General features: G+C 41.8%; 1 protein-coding gene across 5 annotated transcripts in view; it reads left to right on the top strand.

The window, feature by feature from the left end:
• Window positions 1-20,016, top strand: part of PRDM1 (PR/SET domain 1) — a 107,026-nt gene that overhangs the window by 76,160 nt on the left and 10,850 nt on the right. Inside the window, exons 1-3 of one of the 5 annotated variants that reach the window (XM_027057174.2) lie at window positions 7,248-8,134; window positions 9,762-10,001; window positions 16,439-16,558. In XM_027057174.2, the coding sequence (XP_026912975.1) occupies window positions 8,093-8,134; window positions 9,762-10,001; window positions 16,439-16,558 (402 nt within the window). In that variant the 5' untranslated portion in view covers window positions 7,248-8,092. Of the gene's footprint in view, window positions 1-7,247; window positions 8,135-8,166; window positions 9,478-9,761; window positions 10,002-16,438; window positions 16,559-17,925; window positions 19,059-19,078; window positions 19,953-20,016 lie in introns of those variants that run through there. The other 4 variants (XM_027057175.2, XM_053222420.1, XM_053222422.1 and 1 more) reach the window with 4 other exon arrangements.

Here is a 20,016-nt window from a genome sequence, read left to right as displayed (position 1 = left end):
AAACTAGTTGTTAATGAAATAGAAGTCTGTAGGGAAATAAAACTTTGATTTGTTTAAATATATTCTGGGTAGAGCATCAAGATGAATTGATGTCACTTGTCTGATGAGTGAAGAGCATTGGGTTTTGAACATCGAGTTAAGCAGTGAGGTACCTGTGATTAGTCCTTTCTTGCTGGGTAAATGTGTTTACTTTTTTCCACTGGTATTTATACCGGTTAATGTGTTGCACCAGATCAATCTCCTTCCTGAGTCCAGCTTTCAGCTTGTTCTCCTCTCTTTGGAGCTGACAAATGGTTGGAGTTTGACACAGTTTATCAGTTAAGCAGCCCTGCTGCGTGCCGCCAGCTGCTTGCTCGGACTACTGCAGAGGAAAAGGGAGTTATCTGCAATATTTTGATCATACTCCCTCCGTCTAGAGGAGGATGTTTTGCTCAGGGACCAGTTCAGATGTCTGTAAGGAGTTTTACCTCCTGCAACACATATGTTTTCCACCCAAGACAGACTCCTAAGTCATTTCCTGGTATAGTCACTGTAAAATTTTATCAAATGAGACACAATTTTCAATTTTATGAAACTGGCAAAATTAAACCTATTTGGTGCCCATTGTCATGCCACTTATGCTAAGGGGCACTGCCCAGCACTGAAAAAAATATGTCCCCTAAAATGAGTGTGATCCCAGAGATTGCTTCTTTTGATGAGGCAGGACCGGAGGCAGGTGCCATCTTCATTATATACTAATGCTTCTCAATTTAACATTTATTCACACTAATGAAAAGTGGTAAGTTTGAGTTTCACAGCATAAGAAGCTTGAGTGGGTCAGGCAGAACTTAATGTTTTATTTTTTAACCTTTTTATTAGAAAATGTTTTTAATACTAAGGACAATGGTATAATGCACCTTTATGACCCACTTCAACAATTATCAACTAGAGAACTGGGTTTTCATCTCTACCCCAACTTCCCTCCTCATGATTTTGAAGTAAATCCCAGAAAGCGTATAATTTCACCCGTAAATATTTCAGTATGTATATTTGAAATGTAGGGATTTCTTTTAAAAGCTACCAACAACACATTATTGTTGATTGTTGAAATTACTGTTAATTCCAAAGCTGTACTGCTTTTAAGGATAGTTTACTATATACCCTTTAGGCTACTGAGTGGGGAAGGGTTTGGAGAGGTGGCTTTATAAAGATTTTTCAACATTAAAAAGTATACCCTAGGTGCGCCTGGGTGGCTCAGTCTGTTAAGCTTCAGACTTCAGCTGAGGTCATGATCTCATGGTTCTTGAGTTCGAGCCCCGCGTTGGGCTCTGTTCTGACAACTCAGACCCTGGAGCCTGCTTCGGATTCTGTGTCTCCCTCTCTCTGCCCCTACCCTGTTCGCGCGCTCTCTCTTTCTCTCAAAAATAAATAAACACTAAAAAAAAAAAATTTTTTTTTTAAGTATTCTCTAGAGGCCAAAATTGACTTGCAAAGATAATTTTGCTCCTTTTGTAGATTCTGGAAAGAGATTCTGCAAGGAGAGCACACACATGCAGGCAGGCACCAAACTGTCATTTAGAGCTCTGTTGTTTAGATAGAATTATATGCTTTGGGAGAATGAATGCTTTGCTCTGAGTAGCTGGTGGTGGCAGCATAATTAGTGAGACAGCTTCAAATAGAATCACTGAGGCATATACTCCGCGCGCGCATAAGCACATGCAGATTTGGCAGCTAGCACTGATATGACAGTTGGATCCACGTGTGCCCCTTGCCACTTGTGGAGCCTAATGCAAGGTGCAAGTGAGTCACGGGCGTGCCCGTGAGCACGATTAGCTGTTCCCAATTAGTAAACTGTCTGAGGCCCCAGAGTTAATACCTCAGATGCAGCCTTCTGTTCCAAACCCACCTCCCCCTCCACACCAACACCCTTCCTGCTCCTCCCCTCATGCTGTAAGGAAGAAGGGAAAAGTAGAAGAGGAAAGGGGGTCCAGATGGGAAGAAAAGAGTGCTGAAAAGATCCTTTAGGAAGTAGGTCAGGTATTTTGGAGATTAGAGTAGCGTGCTTCATCCCTGAATGCAGGAGCCAGGGACAAGTAGCATACAATTAGGAGGAATTAGAACAGCAACAAGTAGCTTGCATTTATCAGCTTTAATTGTCTATTGTCAGGACAGAGCTCTCCCCGGAGGATCATGGTGGCAGTCTACATCCTAATACTTTTAATGGACCTCCATTGTAGGATTATCTCTCCTAAAGACAGTGCCTGTTCTTTTAAAAGGAACTGTAGGAAAGCCAGCCCGAACAACCCCTGAGCTGGTGCTTTCTCTGTGATTGGTCCTATTCTAGGGTAATGCAGTGTTGCCCTTCTGTCCCCAGGGGCACACCTTCAGGGGGAAGATACCTATTGAACATTAAACCTTTCTGCTCCAGCTTCCTGTGGGCCTGCAGGAAACAATAGGCCGTAGATGGAGCCCAGATAAGCCAGGGCTGGTGGCTTCAGAATCTCCAGACTATCTTCTGGTTATAAGACGTTTCCCGGCTTCTTCCAAGTCAACATTAGAGAGGTTTTGAAAAGATAAAATGCCTATTAAATGAGGTCTGTCATTGTATTACCGGTGCCTTCTCTTTCTTCCATTGCCTCTCAGCTCCTCAGATGGAGAAAAAGAGCATTTATGAGACCGAGTCACCATCCTCCGAACCCATGCACCAAGTTAGGTTGGTTTAATTTTATTAACGCCCCACCAGTTTAGCATTTAAAAGATTCTACAGCAGGTGCATCCCTTCCTCCCACGCCCACCCCCACTTTCTTGGCCGACTGTACCTTTACGCCCAGTAGGTCCTTACTAATATTTGAGGAGTCACGATAGACCTCTGGCCTCCTGGCTGGAAACCCCGAGAGCCAAGTCTGGTTTTGCCCTCTGCCTGAGCAGAGCGTGTCTATGGGCTGGCATCTGCCAGGTTCCCAGTTGAACGTAAGATCCAAGTAGCAAAAGGAGGGCTAGGAGAGGTGACCTTTCTGCTTCCTGACCTCTGGCCCTCAGTTTCCTCAGCAGGAAATGAGGTGTTGGCTGGATCTGTGGTCCTCAAGTCCAGCCACCTATTAAATTCCCTTTGGAGCTGAACTAGAGCGTGGGGGGCATCTTTCTATCTTTAAACAAATTACAAAGGTCCTACCTTTCTTTTTCTTTTTTCTTTTTTCTCTTCGGTTGGGAGTTCAAATGATTTCACTACTAACCTTTATAAGTTTCTCTCTTCTCTTATAACTCACCCTGGAACATAAAAATCAAGCCTCTCCAGTCTTGAATCTTTCCTTAGAAAGGATGAGAAGAAATTGTCAGTCCCATTTTTAATAAGAAGTCCTTCTTCCTCGACCCTTTGCTTAACTTTGCGTGGCTTTGGAGAAGCACACAGTGGCAGGCCCAGCCATGGGGGCACTTTTCCTGTTCCGTGGGGACTGCCCTGCCTGGCTGCCACTGTGGTTCCTTCACCTCACTCCCCCTCCTCCCTCTTCCTCTAGAAAACCATTCCTATCTACAACCTTTCCTTTTATTTTCACCAGGGGCCCTCCCTTTTCCAGCCACTATGAGGGCAGAGAAGCAAACTTTTGCCCGTGGTCTTCCTTCTCTTTTGTGAAAACTACTCTTCCTTTAACCTAAGCGAAGAGAAGGGTCAGAGAAACCCGAGTTTCAGACTGTACACCTTCCCTGTTGCTCTCTCCCTAATTTTACAGTTATATTTTGCTTTCTGTTAGTTTCATTCTATCCCTTTTCCCCACCGAAATGCAAGATTCCGAAACGTTTTCTGGGTTCAGAGAGGATCTTCCTTTTCAGTTTCCTTCCTCCTAGCCTTTTCAGAAATTTAAGTCCCTTTCTTGTCTGAATATTCACTAAAATAAAAAACATAATTAGGAATAAAAACTAATATTGGAAAGCTACATTGGATTCCATGCATCATATGGAAAAGATAACTGCTTATTTATTAAGTTGGTGGATGTCAAACTCAATGGGTAACTTAAAAATAGATGAATGTTTCGATAAGAACACAACTGTCTGCCTGAAAGGAGTGCTGAAGAGACACTTAGGTGGAATGATCCACAGGTGGTTTTGTGAATACTGAGACCTCAGACACCGTGCGGGTTTTATAAGGTCCTCTGGGTAGCGCTTACCAGATTTTTATTCCTAGTGAGGGCAGGGAGCTCGACTCTGGTTTTTCAGTTTACCTAATTTTTGTTTCCTTTATTTAGGAAGTCAAAACACTGACCTCATTTCAAAACATCCATGGCCTCCTAGGATCACCATCCCAAGGTTTAGGCCCTGAGTATGTTTGTCCAAAGTGCTGGGGCGGTGAGCCGTGTCATAAGAAGGAAGGCTTGTGCTATTTTTAAACTGATGCAACACATCATTGAAACATATCATACACATATCATACCAATGACACACAGGCCGCATTGTAACATAGCATGTGTCATACATACATTCTCTCTCACTCATACACATACTTGCTCTTCTTGTCCGGCTTTAAAAAAGGAAGGCAGCCAGAAAGCTGAGCCCAGTGAGTTGAGTTTGAAAAGGCTGTTAAAGTTTAAAAGCCAAGTGTCCCTCTAGTTCTTAGCCTGGCTTCGAGACATGTGGGAGGGCTTCAAAGCCGTGGCGCCCCTCTTTTAGAGCTCAGGCGTGCAGTTGGTCCCCAAATGTTTACCAGCATGAAGATGCCTAACTTACAGGAAGCGGGAAATGGGTGTGGGGGGTGAGGGTGGGTGGGTGGGTAGGGAGTGAGGAGAAGAGGGTGGGGGGTGTTCTCTTGATGTGGTTAGTCTGTCATTGACCTTGTTTGGGTATAGCAGGAGTTGAATTAGAAAATGAAAACATGTTTCATCTTGGGCACATTTCATCCCGTTTTTTACTTTCTTTAGGAAAAAAATCTTTTTTTTTCCCCCAAGTGGAGTCAGGTCTCCAGATTTGGTACTCAGTTTCCCTTCATTCTATCACACCTTCCTCCCCAGACAGTCATCTGGCCACCTACACTGCAATTCCTAACTCCTCAGGGACTAGGCCTGGCCCAGTAGCTCAGACTGAAAGACCCGGGCTTGTTGAGCGGTTGTGATGAGACCATCAAAGGGAATAGAGGGGGGTTTCCGAGAGCAGAGCTATCTGGATCATTTATAATTGGCCGCCATTGTGAGCACTCTTAACGAGGGAATTCTGCCTGGCAAATGCTGACGAATAAAGGTAACTGAGGTTTGTTTGTTTGTTTTTGTTTTTGGCGTTCTAACAGAGAGAGAAATAATACAGTGACTAAAAATGCATCAAGTTGCTATTTAGAAACAAACATTCAAGACTTAAAATTCTAGACAGTGGCAGCCTTAGATATAGCTGTCTGTGCTCAGCTCTCTACCATCTCCCTGTTTTAGTCAGTATTCCAAATGTGATACTTGGGCCTTCTACAAGGGGTGAGTAGAGCTCAGAAGTTCACCCCTCTTCCTCCCCACACCCCACTGTAACATCTTTGTGCTGGACCATACCTAAATATGACTATATGAAATGCTTGTTCTTATGGGGCATGCTTCCTTTATTCCTTCTTTCTTTTTTGCATCTTTGATTTTAAATTATATTTTTGCCTCTCCCTGACGGCTATCATCGCAATAAAAATGGTTTGATGGGGGTGGAGGGTGGGGTACTATTTGAGACCAGACACAAACAGTTGAAGGATTTTCTAGCCCAACACTGTGTTTCAAAATGTACTTTCCTTCAAGTTCCACTCATGGTCTTCTCCAGTCCGGCTGGAGCACCTGGAACCAATTTTAGGGTTGCCTGGCTAAGCAGCACACTGGTATTTGAAGTTTGAGTCCTCCCCTAGACTCAAGCCCATTTCACCACCTCTGAAGGTGAGTGCAGGCTGATATTAATTAACAGTGAGTTGATTCACTGGCATCTTCCAGTCATTAAAGTAAATATTTGGCTTCAAATCGCCTCTTCCCACCTCAAACATCCAACTTTTTGCCTGTTCCCTTACTCCACCGTGGTTGACTCACCAGCACTTTCATGGTGTATGTGGCCCAAGAACAGAGTTGGACTCTAAAAGGGAAGTGAAATACTCTTTAACATCTGCAGGCGAGACTGCTTGAACAGCAGGCCAGCCTTCAGTATGACTACATTGTTTTTCTGTCCATTGTGGCGCTGACTCAGCATCAGTTAATAAACCCTCTCGAGAAGGCTGGATTTCTCTTGTTTAATTATCATCTTAGAGCTTTCTGAGAACTCTTAGGAATTGTTCATTCAGTTTTATACCCTTAGCACATCTGCCGATTAAAAGCCCTGTTTCCTCTTGGTGCTAGCGTCCCCTCTGGCGTAACATGCAATAACAGTCCCCGGGCAGTCAAGCAGGGAGTGTGTGTTACTTATGTCCCCTAGTGGGAATGTAATTGTTCTGTACTACAGAGATTGTACAAGGACTTTAGACACAAAAAGCATTTCCTGGCAAATAATCTTTGCCTCCCACCTACCCACCGCCCCCCCCCAAAAGAAATTCTAGAAAAGTTTCCTGAAAGAGAGAAAAGAAATGTTAAAGATAAACAGACATATTTTGATGATTGAGTTGGGCTTTTGTTTTGCTTTGTTTCTTCCCGTAAACAAATACTCAAATGTCCACTTCATTGTGTGACTAAGTTGGTATCATTAAGTTGGGACTGGGTGTGTATATGTGGGTGTGTGTGTGTGTTGGGACGTGGGTGTGTATGCACACGTGTATTTAAAATGTTAGAAAAGACATTGCAGCCTAAGGTTGAAGGAGAGATGATTTCAGAAACAACCACCTATATGAGGCAAGCAGGAAAAGTGGGAGACTGGTGTTTCAGTGATCTAAACAGTAATTGTAATGGGGTGCTTGCTATAAATGGACCCTTTGCATCATTGTTTCTCTGAATTAGAGGATTCCTTGCTGAAGGCACAAGACCATTGAAGGAAGTAAAGCATCTGGTTTGTTTTGTAATGAGAAGCAGGAATGCAAGGTCCACGCTCTTAATAATAAACAAACAGGACATTGTATGCCATCATCACAGGATGTCCTTCCTTCAACAGAGGACTGACTGGGGCTGGAGGAAAAGCCGGACAGGGAGTAGAACGAGCCCCACTAATTACTGCCTCCGTCTGCCCTCCACTTGGAGTGATCAGTTCAACATTCTCTTGAACTGTGAAAAGATTAATGCCCTACACTTTGCTTACACGCGCCCCTCAGAGTTTGGTTGTGGGTTTGGGGAGGAGAGCAAAGGCAAAAAAATTTTCATCTGTAGGATTATAAGTCTTCCCTATTTCCCTATTTACTGAAGAGTTGAAAGAGGGAAGTTAGTTCTGCCGAATGTGGATGTATTTCAGTTAGCAGGAGAAATGGAAGCTGGCGAGTTTTGGAGGGGAAATGTGCATTTCACGGGCCAGAGCCGGAGGACTAGTCAGCTTCATTTTATTACATCACATGGAAAAATAATTTCGCATGCTCTTTTCAGGTAAATGGTGTACGTTCGTTAAAGTGTGGATTCGAGCCGAGGAACTACAAAATTTTTAGGTAATTTTTAGGTTCCCCTAATTTAAGGAATGTGCGCCCCCTTAGAAAGTCTCGGCAGGAAGGAGGGCGGGCTGAGTATTTAGAATACAATACAGCCCGAGCGAACGTTGAGGTTAAGTGCTTTCAAAGGGAAGTGAGAAGATTCCAAGTAAATGTTGAAATTCACATGCGAAGAGAGGAAGCTCGGGGCGGCTGGCGATCCGGGGGGAAAGCCCTGGGCCGAGCTCTGCGCGGCCCCGGCGAGTTCAGGTATGGCCACGCCCCCCTTCAGCAGCTGGTGGGAGTGAATCAGACGAATGGGAAATCTGCTGCAGGGAGGGGAAAGGAGCCTCCGGTCTGGTTAACACAGACTGAAAGTGCTGCAGTGACACTCAGCCCTCCAGTGCTGCGGAGAGGCAGAGCAGCGCGCGGCACCTGTCCGCGGCCGAGAGAGCCGGGACGCGGGCGCCGGGGCGGCGGTACAAAAGGAGGGATCGCCGAGGTGCGCGTCAGTCCTCAGCCCGCCAGGGGACGCGGAGGAAATGTGGACTGTGTAGAGATGAGCGACACTTATCTCCGATGTTGGATATTTGCTTGGAAAAACGTGTGGGTACGACCTTGGTAAGGAACTTGATGTTGTTTTTCATCCTGAAATTGATCAGAAATTGTTGTTGTTGTTGTTGTTGTTGTTGCTGCTGCTGCTGTTGGCGTAGTCGCAGTAGAAACCAGAACTGCTTCTGCTTTAGGGCGCTTAGAACTGTCAAACATTTATAAGACTTTTTCCTTATGAATCATTAACCCCTTCAGTTCTAGGCATAAATGTCAATTCATTGAAACTTCGGTAGTGGCTCCTGCCCACCCCGTCAAAATAACTCCTCCGGGTTGGCTTTGTTTTTAAACTTCGCTGGATTTTAACATTTATTTACCATCATGACTGTCCATGTGGGAACTAAATGAACACAAGCAAGTTTGCTTAAGTCGTAACAGGGGAAAGAGAACTTTGCATCTGACTTCTTTTTAAAAGAGCATCATGTTTAGGGAAGAAATAGAAGAATGTAAAAGAGAGCCACCTTGAAGGACTTCCGCCGAGTGCTGTGTTTACATTCTAAGGAGGACACGTTCTTACATGGAAATGATACCCGCGTTCCTACTTTTTTTTTTTTTTTTATCAAGCCTTGTCTATATGGGAAAACATTCCAGAAGTTGTTTACCTTTTTTCCTCTCTCTCTCTGGAAAGCACTTTTCCTGAGTGCAAGGGGGGGATTTGCGGGAATATCCTTATCAGTTTACAAATGGAAGCAGTGTCTGTCCTCGGAGCTTCTATATTTGTTATAACTTTAGTTACAGTAAACTGAAGCACATCAGTGACTTCTGGGAATTCGTACACTTTCAGATTTAAATGGAAAGTGCTATTTGTAGCTGAGGGCTCCTGAAGGAATTCTCTCCAGGGAATGCTATTGAAGAGTTTTTATGCTTTGTTGTTTTGCTTTTTCAAAATTTGGCGTGAGATGCCCACCAGTCAGAGGAAACTGCCAGGAGTTTTCCCCTTTCGCCCATTTCTCCTCCTCTTTTTCCTGTGCTCCAAATCATTTCTGAAAAGCTGCAGCTCAGGGATGCTGGCAGGATGCAACCCTTCCAGTCTCCCGTGTGAGAGGATGAAAGGGAGCCCTGCAGCAGAGGAGGGGGGGCGGAGAGTTGTTTTGAAAGTTGTTTTGCGTTGGGAGCTGGTGGGAAAGTTCAGTCTTCCCCATTTGGAAAAGGCCGGCTGGGTTCCGCTCCTGCCCCACACGCGCTTTCCATTTTTAGCTTCATTCAGAGGCAGACAGAGCTCCTTCCTCTTCCTCTCCTTGTTTGTGACACTTTTCTGAGGCAGCTTTTCCACAGCGCGGAGGGTCTGGCGGCCATGACCCCAGGCGTTCTGGGACATAGGACCCAGCGCCCACAGCATTTTTCTGCTGTGAGAGGTAAAGCAGGGATTGTTTGGAGGTGTTTCTTTTCTTTTTTCCACCCCCCCCCCCATGAGGTTGCCACAGTCCGTCTTTCTTTTTTTAAAAAACTAAGTAAGAGTGGCATTTTAAAACCTCGCTTCTTCAAGGCAGTCTTCTTTATACGGCTTTTTGGCTCTTACTCAACTGTACCAAGCACTCTTGCATCTGCTTTTAAAGTCTTCAGACTACTGTATTAGTCATAGCCTCTCACAGGGAGCCACAGGACAATGGGGATTAAAGGCCTTTCCCTTCTCTTCCAGGCTGCCCCGAAGTGTAGCTCCAGTGCTGTGAGGTTTCGAGGGGTGACCGCCGGGACCATGAAAATGGACATGGAGGACGCAGACATGACTCTGTGGACAGAGGCTGACTTTGAAGAGAAGTGTACATACATTGTGAACGACCACCCCTGGGACTGTGGGGCGGACGGAGGGACCTCAGTTCAGGCAGAGGCGTCTCTACCAAGGAATCTGCTTTTCAAATATGCCACGAACAGCAAAGAGGTAAGCCTCTGGTTTGTTGCTGGAGAAGATTGGCACCTGACGCCAAATCTCCCTACTTGCCCTTGCGGCCTCGTATATCCGTGAGAATCTGTAAGTATCAATACTTAATCGATCCCTTAATTCCCTTCTTTCATTGTTTTCTCTTTCCCCAAGTCTGTCCTCCTCATTTCCTGCAGCTCTCAGCTGCTCCCTACTAATTAGTAAACAGTTCAGTCTTTTGGTGAGTTGACACATCTTGGGAAAGCTGCATTGCAGAAGGAGGTGGGCGAAATTGACAGTGACCTTGGAGAAAGCCACTGTCCACCCCCGGACTCCCTGACCCCTGGTCCTCCAATTGTACGGTAGCTTCTGAGGGAGAAAACTTTTTCTTAGGGGGAAAATAAAAAGTTTTTCATGTTTCTTTTGTCTCCTTTTGGTCATGAGATGGCTTTATTCTTTTTAATGAGCCAGCTTTATTAGCTGGGTTTCTAAAATTATTCTCAAAACCTTGACGTGTTTATGAACTGAAGTGATGGTGTAGACCAAGAAGAGCTTCGTGTAAAAGTGTCCTCTGTCCGGATGACTTCAGAGCTAACCACTGTGTTTATCTGCGGCAACTCCTTTGCTCTGGCTGGGCTGGCAGGCCGATTCCTTACTGGCCTCTGAAGTGGGTACACCCTTTGTTGTTTCAAAGGGGCTGGAAACCCAAACTTGGAATGAGCAAAGGATTTGTGTTTACCCTTTTATATAACGATTATAGTGAGGCGTGATGTTTAGCTGTGAAATAACTTGCAGAACCACCTCTGGTTTTGAGAATTCAGCTACTGCGGTTAGTTGTTCTTACTAGTCCATAAGCTGAGCTGACTTGAGGGAATCAGCCCCCCAACAGACTTCCCACCACCACTACTCCCATAGGTTACTGTCACTTCCGTCACTGTCTTCAGAAAGAAGTGATTCCTTGCTGTAGGAATCCATAATTTGATACTGGGACAATTCATTAGAGCCATGTCAGATCACTTTCCTCCTTCCCCAAGGAACAGTATTTGAAGGAGTCGGGGAGCCTGTTTGGGAAATACTTTGTCTCTTTCCTGTTTGTGTCTGAGTTCAGTGTTTTCGGTGAGGGGGAGACACAGCTGTCTAAAATTAAATAGAGCAACTCTGCTTTGAGTTTCATTAAAGCTTAACCTTTTTTTTTTTTTCTCCCCTGCTGGAAGAATGGAGGCAGATTTTTTTTTAAAGCAAAATTTAAATTGTAGTTGTACATGAATGTTACCAAAAATTTAACCCCCAGAGGTCAGCCTTAATTATACCTCTTTCTGAAAGTAACCCTCTTCTCATTGAAAGTCTCATAAGATGTGGCCCGTGGAATCAATGTAGGATTTGTTTGGCTACTTAAAGTTTGACTGTGGTTTTAAAAGGTGTAGTGTGTTTTTTCCCATATCACATTTGACCAAATATTGGTCCGTTCTCAGGGTTCATTTTTGTGCTGTGTTGCCCTGTCCTGCCCATTGTTTTAAAGACCTCTATTCTGTGGTTCATCTTTGGCTTTTAATTCTATAATGTTCTTATCGTCAGTTCAGCTCTTAGCTTGTTTTTCAATTTCCATCGTTCTGCTTAAAATCATAGCTCAATAAAGGAATGCCCTCAGATTATTAGTCCAAGGTTCAGAACGATAGTCCCTTACCTAAGATGTATTGTGAGAAGCGTTAGCCAGGACTAGGAGCAAAGTTCTCTTGACTTCCCCAGCCACTGCTTCTTGATTATGCTACACTGGCCCCTCTTGGTGTCACTGTGGTTTTATTTATCGTCTTTACATCTTTCAGCCCAATCCTTTATTAAGCTTCTTTGGTGGTTTTTTTTTTTTTTTGGTCTGAACATATAACTTCCTATTTCAGTATGTTCATGCAGTATCTGTATCCCTAAAGAGGGTCTTTTCAAAACTAACCTAATAAGAGATCAGGGCCTTCTATTCTATTTTCCCACATCCGTTCCTAATCATAAAAGCAAGCAGGAAGCCAACTTAAATGTAATACTGTCTTACACTCACTCTGGAATTTGTACCTGTTTTTCTCTTTCTTTCTTCCTTTTTGCCCTTTTGGGAGAGGACAGTTTCCTTAAGGTGGTGAAAGAAGCCTGGGGGAATTGAGCCATTGAGGGTGTGATACCTGCAGACAGTTCTAGAACAGAAACCTTCAGGATTGATGAAATGTTTACATTATCATTATTCAGTTAGTTCTTTCAGTCCCACCAGCCATGGAAAGAGGAGAAAAAAAAAAGCTTTCTACGTGGGGTCTTTATCTCACTGATTTATCTTGCCCTTCTTTACATGTTTTCATTTAAATAGCAGAAGATGTTACATTATGTACTGTTGTGCTGACATACTGGGGAATTTTTTTTTAACAAGACCATTTTTCATTATGAATTTGTGCTATGTGTCAGCACCTTTTTTTTTCTTTGGGTTTAAAAACAAAACATACAAACCATATTTCTGATCTTGACCCTCATTTTTAGATTTGGTTTAGAATCATTCTGCACCTTTAATGAGGCTGTTCTTACTTCCTATTTCCAGAACTGAAGCCAAATATAGACCTACTATTCAAAACTTTTGGAACTTTTTTTAACTGATGGGTTATTCTTTTAGGGGGATTTTCCCCTTGTCCTCTTGAAATAATCTTTTGTGAATACTTGAATACAGCAAGATCAATTTAAGCATTTATATTTTAGAAGCGGTAGCCTGTGTTGAGTTTGCTTGTATTCAAGAGGCACAGTGGCTCTGAGTCTGACCTCCCAGAGTCATGCGGTGATAAACATCAGGCCAATGATGGGGACTCGCTGAATGTCTGTTTTGATTGAAGTCCATTATTAACTCAAGCCATCTGTAAAAAGTATCTCTCCATAACATGCAATTCCCTCTTCTTCATAGTGCCTTTTATTTGTGAGACAATGTACCATGTTTCCTTTAATACAAAGATAATTGTGGAGGAAACCTTCCAAAAACATCTCTCATCCATTCCACCCCCTTTTTAAAAAAATGAAGTGAATTGCAAGCTGAAGTCCTAGTCCACTACACAGTTCTAGTTATCTCAATGTGAATATCCTTGTCTTCAAAATAGAATTTTAATCGAAGAAATCATTTTTATAGGGGCAAATCTGGGGAGGGGGAGAGATAGCTAGTAATTTAAATCATCTTAATGTAATTGGGGGTGATGATGCTCATACCACATTTAAACTTGAATAAGGTTTCTGCTTAAAGCACGCTGCTATGAGTGTGTATCTGTATATTCCTTAAAGGAGGAATTGCTTAAAAAAACAAAAAAAAAAACAAGTTTATATTCTCCTTGATATCAGACTTTGATTTAGCAACCCCCATCCTAAGTTGTGAAATCTTCATTTTGTATGATGAAAAACAAGCCCTTTTTTTTTTTTTTTTTTTTTTTTGTCTGGAAGCCTCAGACATCAGGGTGTGTCCTGTAACCGAGGCCACTGACAGAGACAGATCTGCCCAAATGGTGGAAGGATTGGACCCCAACATAATGCATGGTATGGAAGAGCTTGGCCGGAGGCAAGAGAGGGGCAAGGATGTGTAGAGGCCAGGGTCTTGTCCCTGATAGGTTAATGGGAGGCACACAGCAGCCTGCCCCTAGTAGTAATTCTTTAGGACCCTGGTCAGTTCCTGTGAAGTTTCCTTCTTGAGATAGGTGAACACATTCTTAATTAGTCTTTTTAGCACTGTGAAATCCAAGGCACACACCAGGTTCCTCTGTATCATGTGCTTGCTCCAAGGATAGAATGTTGTTGGCTCAGGTTCACAGCTGGATCTTTCTAGGGCCAGAGGGAGAATATGACTAGGTCTTCCACTTCCCATTAAAAATGACCTTGGTTTCTGTTGCCCCTCCACAGTTACCTAGCCGAGTACTGTAATCTTAAAATTGCAGCTTGTATGTCCTCTTTGAATAATGTCTCAGACACAGATTTCAGATGAAGGTATTTATCCCGTATGAAAATGCTGGACTGGGAATGGATATAGATGGCATATAAGCCATACAATTCTTTCCAACCTTTGAAATTCTATGATTTTGTGTCTCTGTTTATCCACTTTTGTGTTTATATGTTTCCTATAGCTCTTGTATAATAGGAACTTAAAATAATAGGGTTCTGACTCACTTGTAAAGATAATCCAATATTGAAGTCTCTTTGGCTCTTTTTTAAATCAGAAAACTTTCATAGACCTCTCTTCTTCCACAGACCCTCCTCTTTTTAATTGTTCTCCTCTCTCCTCTCCTGCTTAATTGCATTTGTAAAGTTATAAATGGCAAATACTGTCTTATAGCGTCCTCGTGACTTTCTTATACTTGTACTCAAGTAGGTGCTGGGAGGCTATGTCTTCTGAAAATTCTTTTGTGGAAACATGATTCTGTCGAGTTTTTGGCCATAAGAAAACTGTGTGTGTTTTCTTAGTATAAGATTGATAGATGAGAAGCAAGAGACCTCATTGGTTAAAAAAAGAGCAATTCAGAAGAAAAAACCTGACCTCAATATAATGCTACTTGTTGGTAATCAAGCTCTGACTCCCAAGACACTGTCTTCAAGAGACTATAATTTAAAACAAAGTTGATGAACCAGTTGAGTACCTTTCTTTAAATTACTGCTTTAAAGTGGATATGTTGAAAATATCAACTACTAATTATTGGCTCACCAACAAATGACATTATTTGTTTTTCCTGTTTGTCATTTTAATATTATGGAATAATCACTCAAATGTGAATGCCAAATCATTTGCGTGTCATAGAAGTCAATTCCATGAATTTTTCAAATTAATTAGGTGCAATAATGTAAATAACGAGCCTCTGAATAAGTAAGTCTACTTCAGCTTTAGTACAAATTTTTATCTCAAGACTGTTCTGAGGCACTCCTGTCCCCAGTCATTTTACTGCCAACAAATACCAATAACGATGAACTGTATTGAAAGGGCACGTAGATGTAAATGAAGGCAGAGGAGGAGGATGAAATGAACATCTGCTTTTTTCAGCTCTCTGCCAGAAATTCATAAAGTACCAAAAATAACACTTTAGCTCACAACCTTGTTTCAACTTGTGTTAGGTGTAGGAAATTTTCTTTCTTTCTTTCTTTTTCCTGTCTTTTCAGTCTGGGTACGCTCCATTGAGGCTTGTATATTGAATACCAAATTGTTAAAAAAAAAAAAAAATCATTGACTGATGAGAAATGTACACGAGAAAGATTGGACTTTACAACCATGTAGATGTGCTTATTCCATATCCATTTAAACAGATTTAAATTCTTGATGGAGATTTATTGAGGTACCCACGTACATCACAACCAAAATCTGAGAATCCCCTGTGAACATTCACTGATACATATATTGGGACCTACCATTGTGGGTACACAATTACACAGGAGCCACCGGGCTTCATAAAACCTGGAAATAAATATTCTCTTTTACCTCCCCTCTTGGTCCATGTCAGTAAGGTATTCAGTAAGTAAAAAGTATTCAGTTTTGGACAAGAAAAAAATAAAAATGGGAAAGTGACTGAATAAAAACCAAAACAAAACTGTAACTGCAAAACGTTGCAGAGGACCACTTACAGAATTCTTTTGAATAGTGATGAATTGCTTCCTGATTCGTGGTTGGTGATTTTTTTCACTCCCTTAAAGAAATTTACGATCAAGGAGGAACTGGCATAGTTAACATGTTTCTTTAGCAAGGCTCTGGTGTGATACATCCAGTCTGAGAAGGTCATTTCCTCAGATCTTAGAACCCACAGCTCTCCTCGGTATAAATTCCATTTCAAAGGATAACTTGACCACTGTTGAGTAGAAGATGCTAGAGGAGAACAAAGTTACTTGAAGATCTTTCTTCTATTAAGGAGAACTTACAAGCTATGAAAAAAAAGAAAAACCTCATCTGGAATGAAAAAACATATAATGTGTTTTGCTTCTGGTTCCTTAGGTCTTTGTGGAACAACCAAAGGGCATTATTTTGGTTTCTGAGGTTAAAACTATTTTATTCCCCTCAAGCATGCTATGTTTATAGTTTGAGGGAGAAGGAGAAATAAGAAACTAGGAGCAGGCTGAAGTAGTTTACTCTTGACAGTCTAATTCTGCAATATCTGATTCTAAAATCAGGTAAAACAATGATTATCTTCTCTGTTTTTCTAGCATGAAAAGTAATAATAAAAATAAAGGACCTTCAGTCACCAGAGAATAATCCTTTAGATGATTTTCACGCTTGGTTGGGTATTTGCTTACGATCCGGGAGTTTGAAGGATGGCCTCCCCCTAAGATGAAGCTTGTTATTAAAATTATGTAGGCACCATTAATATCTGCTCTCTATATCATAATTTTGTCGTTGTTGATTGTACTACCACTTGACAATTCAATGAAAAAGTTAGTTAATATTTTACAGTTGAAGTAATTATCTCATATTTTACCCCCTATAGGTTATTGGAGTAGTGAGTAAAGAATACATACCAAAGGGAACACGTTTTGGACCTCTAATAGGCGAAATCTACACCAATGATACTGTTCCTAAGAACGCCAACAGGAAATATTTTTGGCGGGTAAGTAGAGAAAATTGTTTCAGACTCTTTAAGAATTAAGGGAAAAAAATGGAGCTAGAATTGCTGGGTCACTTCCTTTTTCAACCTATACTAGGGCTCACCACAACATTGGGGCCCCTGTGGACGTAGGGCATTGTAAGCAAATGCGATTGAAACTGGTTAAATATGTGGCTCTAGAAAAGCAGCCTGTAGGTGATTAGGGATGGAGATATGGACTGTATGTGAATCTTAATTTTTGCAATTCATTAGAGCTTTGTGATGAAAGGAAACAGTTTGCTGCTTGTTTCAAGGGTAGGTTCATTTGCATTTCTCTGCAAGGAAGTAGTAATGAGTCACCAAGCCTTAGATTTCACCCCTTCTTGATTTCTTGCTGAGTTAACTTTAATTGAATGGAAGAGTAATCGTAAATGAATTAGCTTGAAAATACATGCAGTTAAGGAAGGATGTGTGGAAGATGCCACTAGGGGAATGGAGATGACTAGGACTAGTCATGCATCTACACGTAAAACTGTTGGATGTGACTGTATGCACATTGCTCCCATAGCATAAGGGAAATGCTTACAATCATGGGAGAGCATAAAGGTCTGGCCCATACAATTTCCTTTGGAATATCAAGATTAGAAAGGACCTCAAAGATAAACTAATTAGATGGATTTTTGAGTAAAAGGCTCTGAATTAGAAGGGAACAGAGAAAAAAATTGGACTGCTTTCCATCTTCCTGTAGATTTCTAGGATATTCAGTTTTCTCAGTTAGAAAATGAGAATATGCTTATTAAATTTAAAAAATTTAAAAGTAATTTTTTTATACATACTTGCATAAAATGATCCTGACTACTGGGGAACCATGGTTTGAATTCTTTTATGAAACAGCTGCATGATAACAACAAAAACTGGATTATACTTATTTTGGCCAGTATTTACCGAGGATGCCTATATCTTTTGGACAAGTGTCTTTATAAAAGGCTTCCATTTGGGGATCAGTCAGAAGCTGTTCCATAGAAACAGGATTTTTTTTTTTTAATTCAGGAAGTTTTGTGTTTTTAGAAATTTATTTTTCTATTTTCCAAACGTGAGAAAATGCTAAGAATTGTGTGCTCACAATTTTTATTTAATATTTACACATGCTTGGGGCACCTGGGTGGCTTAGTCATTTGAGGGACTGACTTTTGATTTCAGCTTAGGTCATGATCTCACAGTTCGAGAGATTGAACCCCACATCGGGCTCTGCACTGACAGTGCAGAGCCTGCTTGGGATTCTCGCTCTCCTTCTCTTTCTGCCCCTCCCCCACTCATTCACAAGCGTGAGCTCTCATTGTGTCTGTCTGTCTGTCTCTCAAATAAACTTTAAAAAAATCTTTAAAAAAATAATTACACATGCTTCAAATATATTTACTTCATGACTTCTAATGGGCAAAATGTCAGTGAGTGCATTTTTGCCTTTCTTGCCAATAAAATTGTCTCAGAAATGAGCCACAGAAGTGTGTAATTCTTGGAGTCAAAGGTCTGAATTAACACATGCCAGCATAAGACTTAATGATGTGTGGTCATTTTTTTTTAAAGGCAAGAAATACCTGAGAACCTCCTGTCTCTGTCCCAATTCTCTGGTTCATCAAAGGTTCTCTATAAGTAACTGAAATGCTTTCCTTGGGAGGATTTATTTGAATCAGTCTTTCACATACAAAGGATATTGTAGGAGAAAACTCCCCACATGTTGTTAAAAGCATCCTGATTTTGCTGGCAGGAATATGAACATCTGTTGTAAGGAAAGAAAAACTTCCATCCAGATTACACAGGCAAAGAAGAGTAGGGATGTTCAAGTTGAGAAACCAGTGAGTGACATTTCTTGTAACTGTACTATGAGTCAGCACATTTTTAATCTTCCTGATAATATATGGCAATGTAGAGAGGTAAGAGAGAGCAGTGTTCATTTGACGTATGCATTATTTTATTTTCGAGTGTGTGTGTGTATGACTTCATGGCATTGACATTTCTGTCTTTTAAATGAGGATGACAGTAAATTGTAGTCCATGGATGGCTGACTGGAATCTCATACCCGTAGCTTTAGAAAGCAGTCTCCGCCCAGCGAAGAGTGCAGAGCGATGGAACCCCATGTTCCTGGAAGTTTGCACATCAGAGTAAACAAACTTGAAAACCCCTCTTGATAGCAGAATTCACCCAGCCTTGTTCCATTTTCTCTTAACAAAACACACCGCAAAAGCTCTCACAAGCTGCTTTGATGAAGCCACATGTATTTCCCCCTTCACAATTTACAGGAAGTTACTCTTAAAAGAAAGTGATTCTGGTGTTTACTGCCCCTGTTAAAGGGACAGAGTTCCTTTTTGTTTCTGATAACGTTTGAGTGAAATACAGAAACGATTTATAGACTATCATAGTCAGTATGTCACTAGGAACAAAGCAATAACCTGCTGTCCGGTTAGAGCAAAATTTCTGCTATGAACAGTGCCCTACTACGCGAGGACTACAAGTTGCGGATAACCAGGTATTGATTATAGATGTATAAGGAAATTTCTTAAGACTGAAGAAAAAAATGGTCCATCTTGAAAAGAGGGAGAGAAAAGCTTTCTGTGGAAGCGGAAGGAGTTTGTTTATAAAGTAGTTTCAGCAAGACTGTAGGTTTTAATTTTTCCTCTTCTTACCTCTGCCTTTTCACTGAGGAGCCTGAGTGTGTGTGTTAACCAGAAAGTAGTGGTACTGTGGGGCAAACTTTGAATTCTTCGTTATGCGTTGCCTTTAAAGAAGAACATAGCTTATTCCTGTTCTTTTTTGAAAAACGCGTGCCTGTGGCCCTGTGGGTGGTGTTTTAGCCAACCACCCTTCAGATAAGAGGGTTCCCTCTCCTCTCCTTTGGCTTGAAAGACAAGCGCAAGGCGAACATGTTTATCAAGAGGAAAAGTGACTTCTCAGTAGACTGTCAAATTCTGGCTTCTATCCTGGTGCTCACTTTGTTATGGCAGGTGAAGTTCACCTTTGCCCCACCCAGTGTTTCCACAAAAAGGCAAGGTTCCAAGTATTCATAGGAACAAGTGTTACTTCTGGACTTGGAGGCTTGGGGGTGGAGGATGTTTGCATAGTTTAAGCCTTGGGCGGGGGTGTAGGAAACGGCAAGTACAGAGGCCATAGAAAAAGCTGAGAGACTCAGTTTGACGTATTCAGTTGACTTGGTCTTCTACCCAGTGACTCAAAGCATTAAAAGTCAGCATAATCGGAACTAAAGTTAGTAGCATCGCCCATTTGCCATTCACGGCTGTAGCAAAAGTAATACTCTCTGGTGGTTTGGTCCGCCTGAGGCGGCTCCTTAAAATGAAATGTTGTGTTTCATTCTTCTGTTGTTTTTCCCCAAACATGAAAAGACGATAAAACTGAAATGGAAAAGGTAACTGACAAAGTGTGCCTTACCTGTTTCTGCCCTTACTTATGCTGATTCAAGACTACTCTGG

Source organism: Acinonyx jubatus, chromosome B2 (assembly GCF_027475565.1).
Source record: "Acinonyx jubatus isolate Ajub_Pintada_27869175 chromosome B2, VMU_Ajub_asm_v1.0, whole genome shotgun sequence".
NCBI classification, from domain to species: domain Eukaryota; kingdom Metazoa; phylum Chordata; class Mammalia; order Carnivora; family Felidae; genus Acinonyx; species Acinonyx jubatus.
Note: the sequence above shows the minus strand (reverse complement) of the source record. Positions and strands in the feature narration are given on the sequence as shown.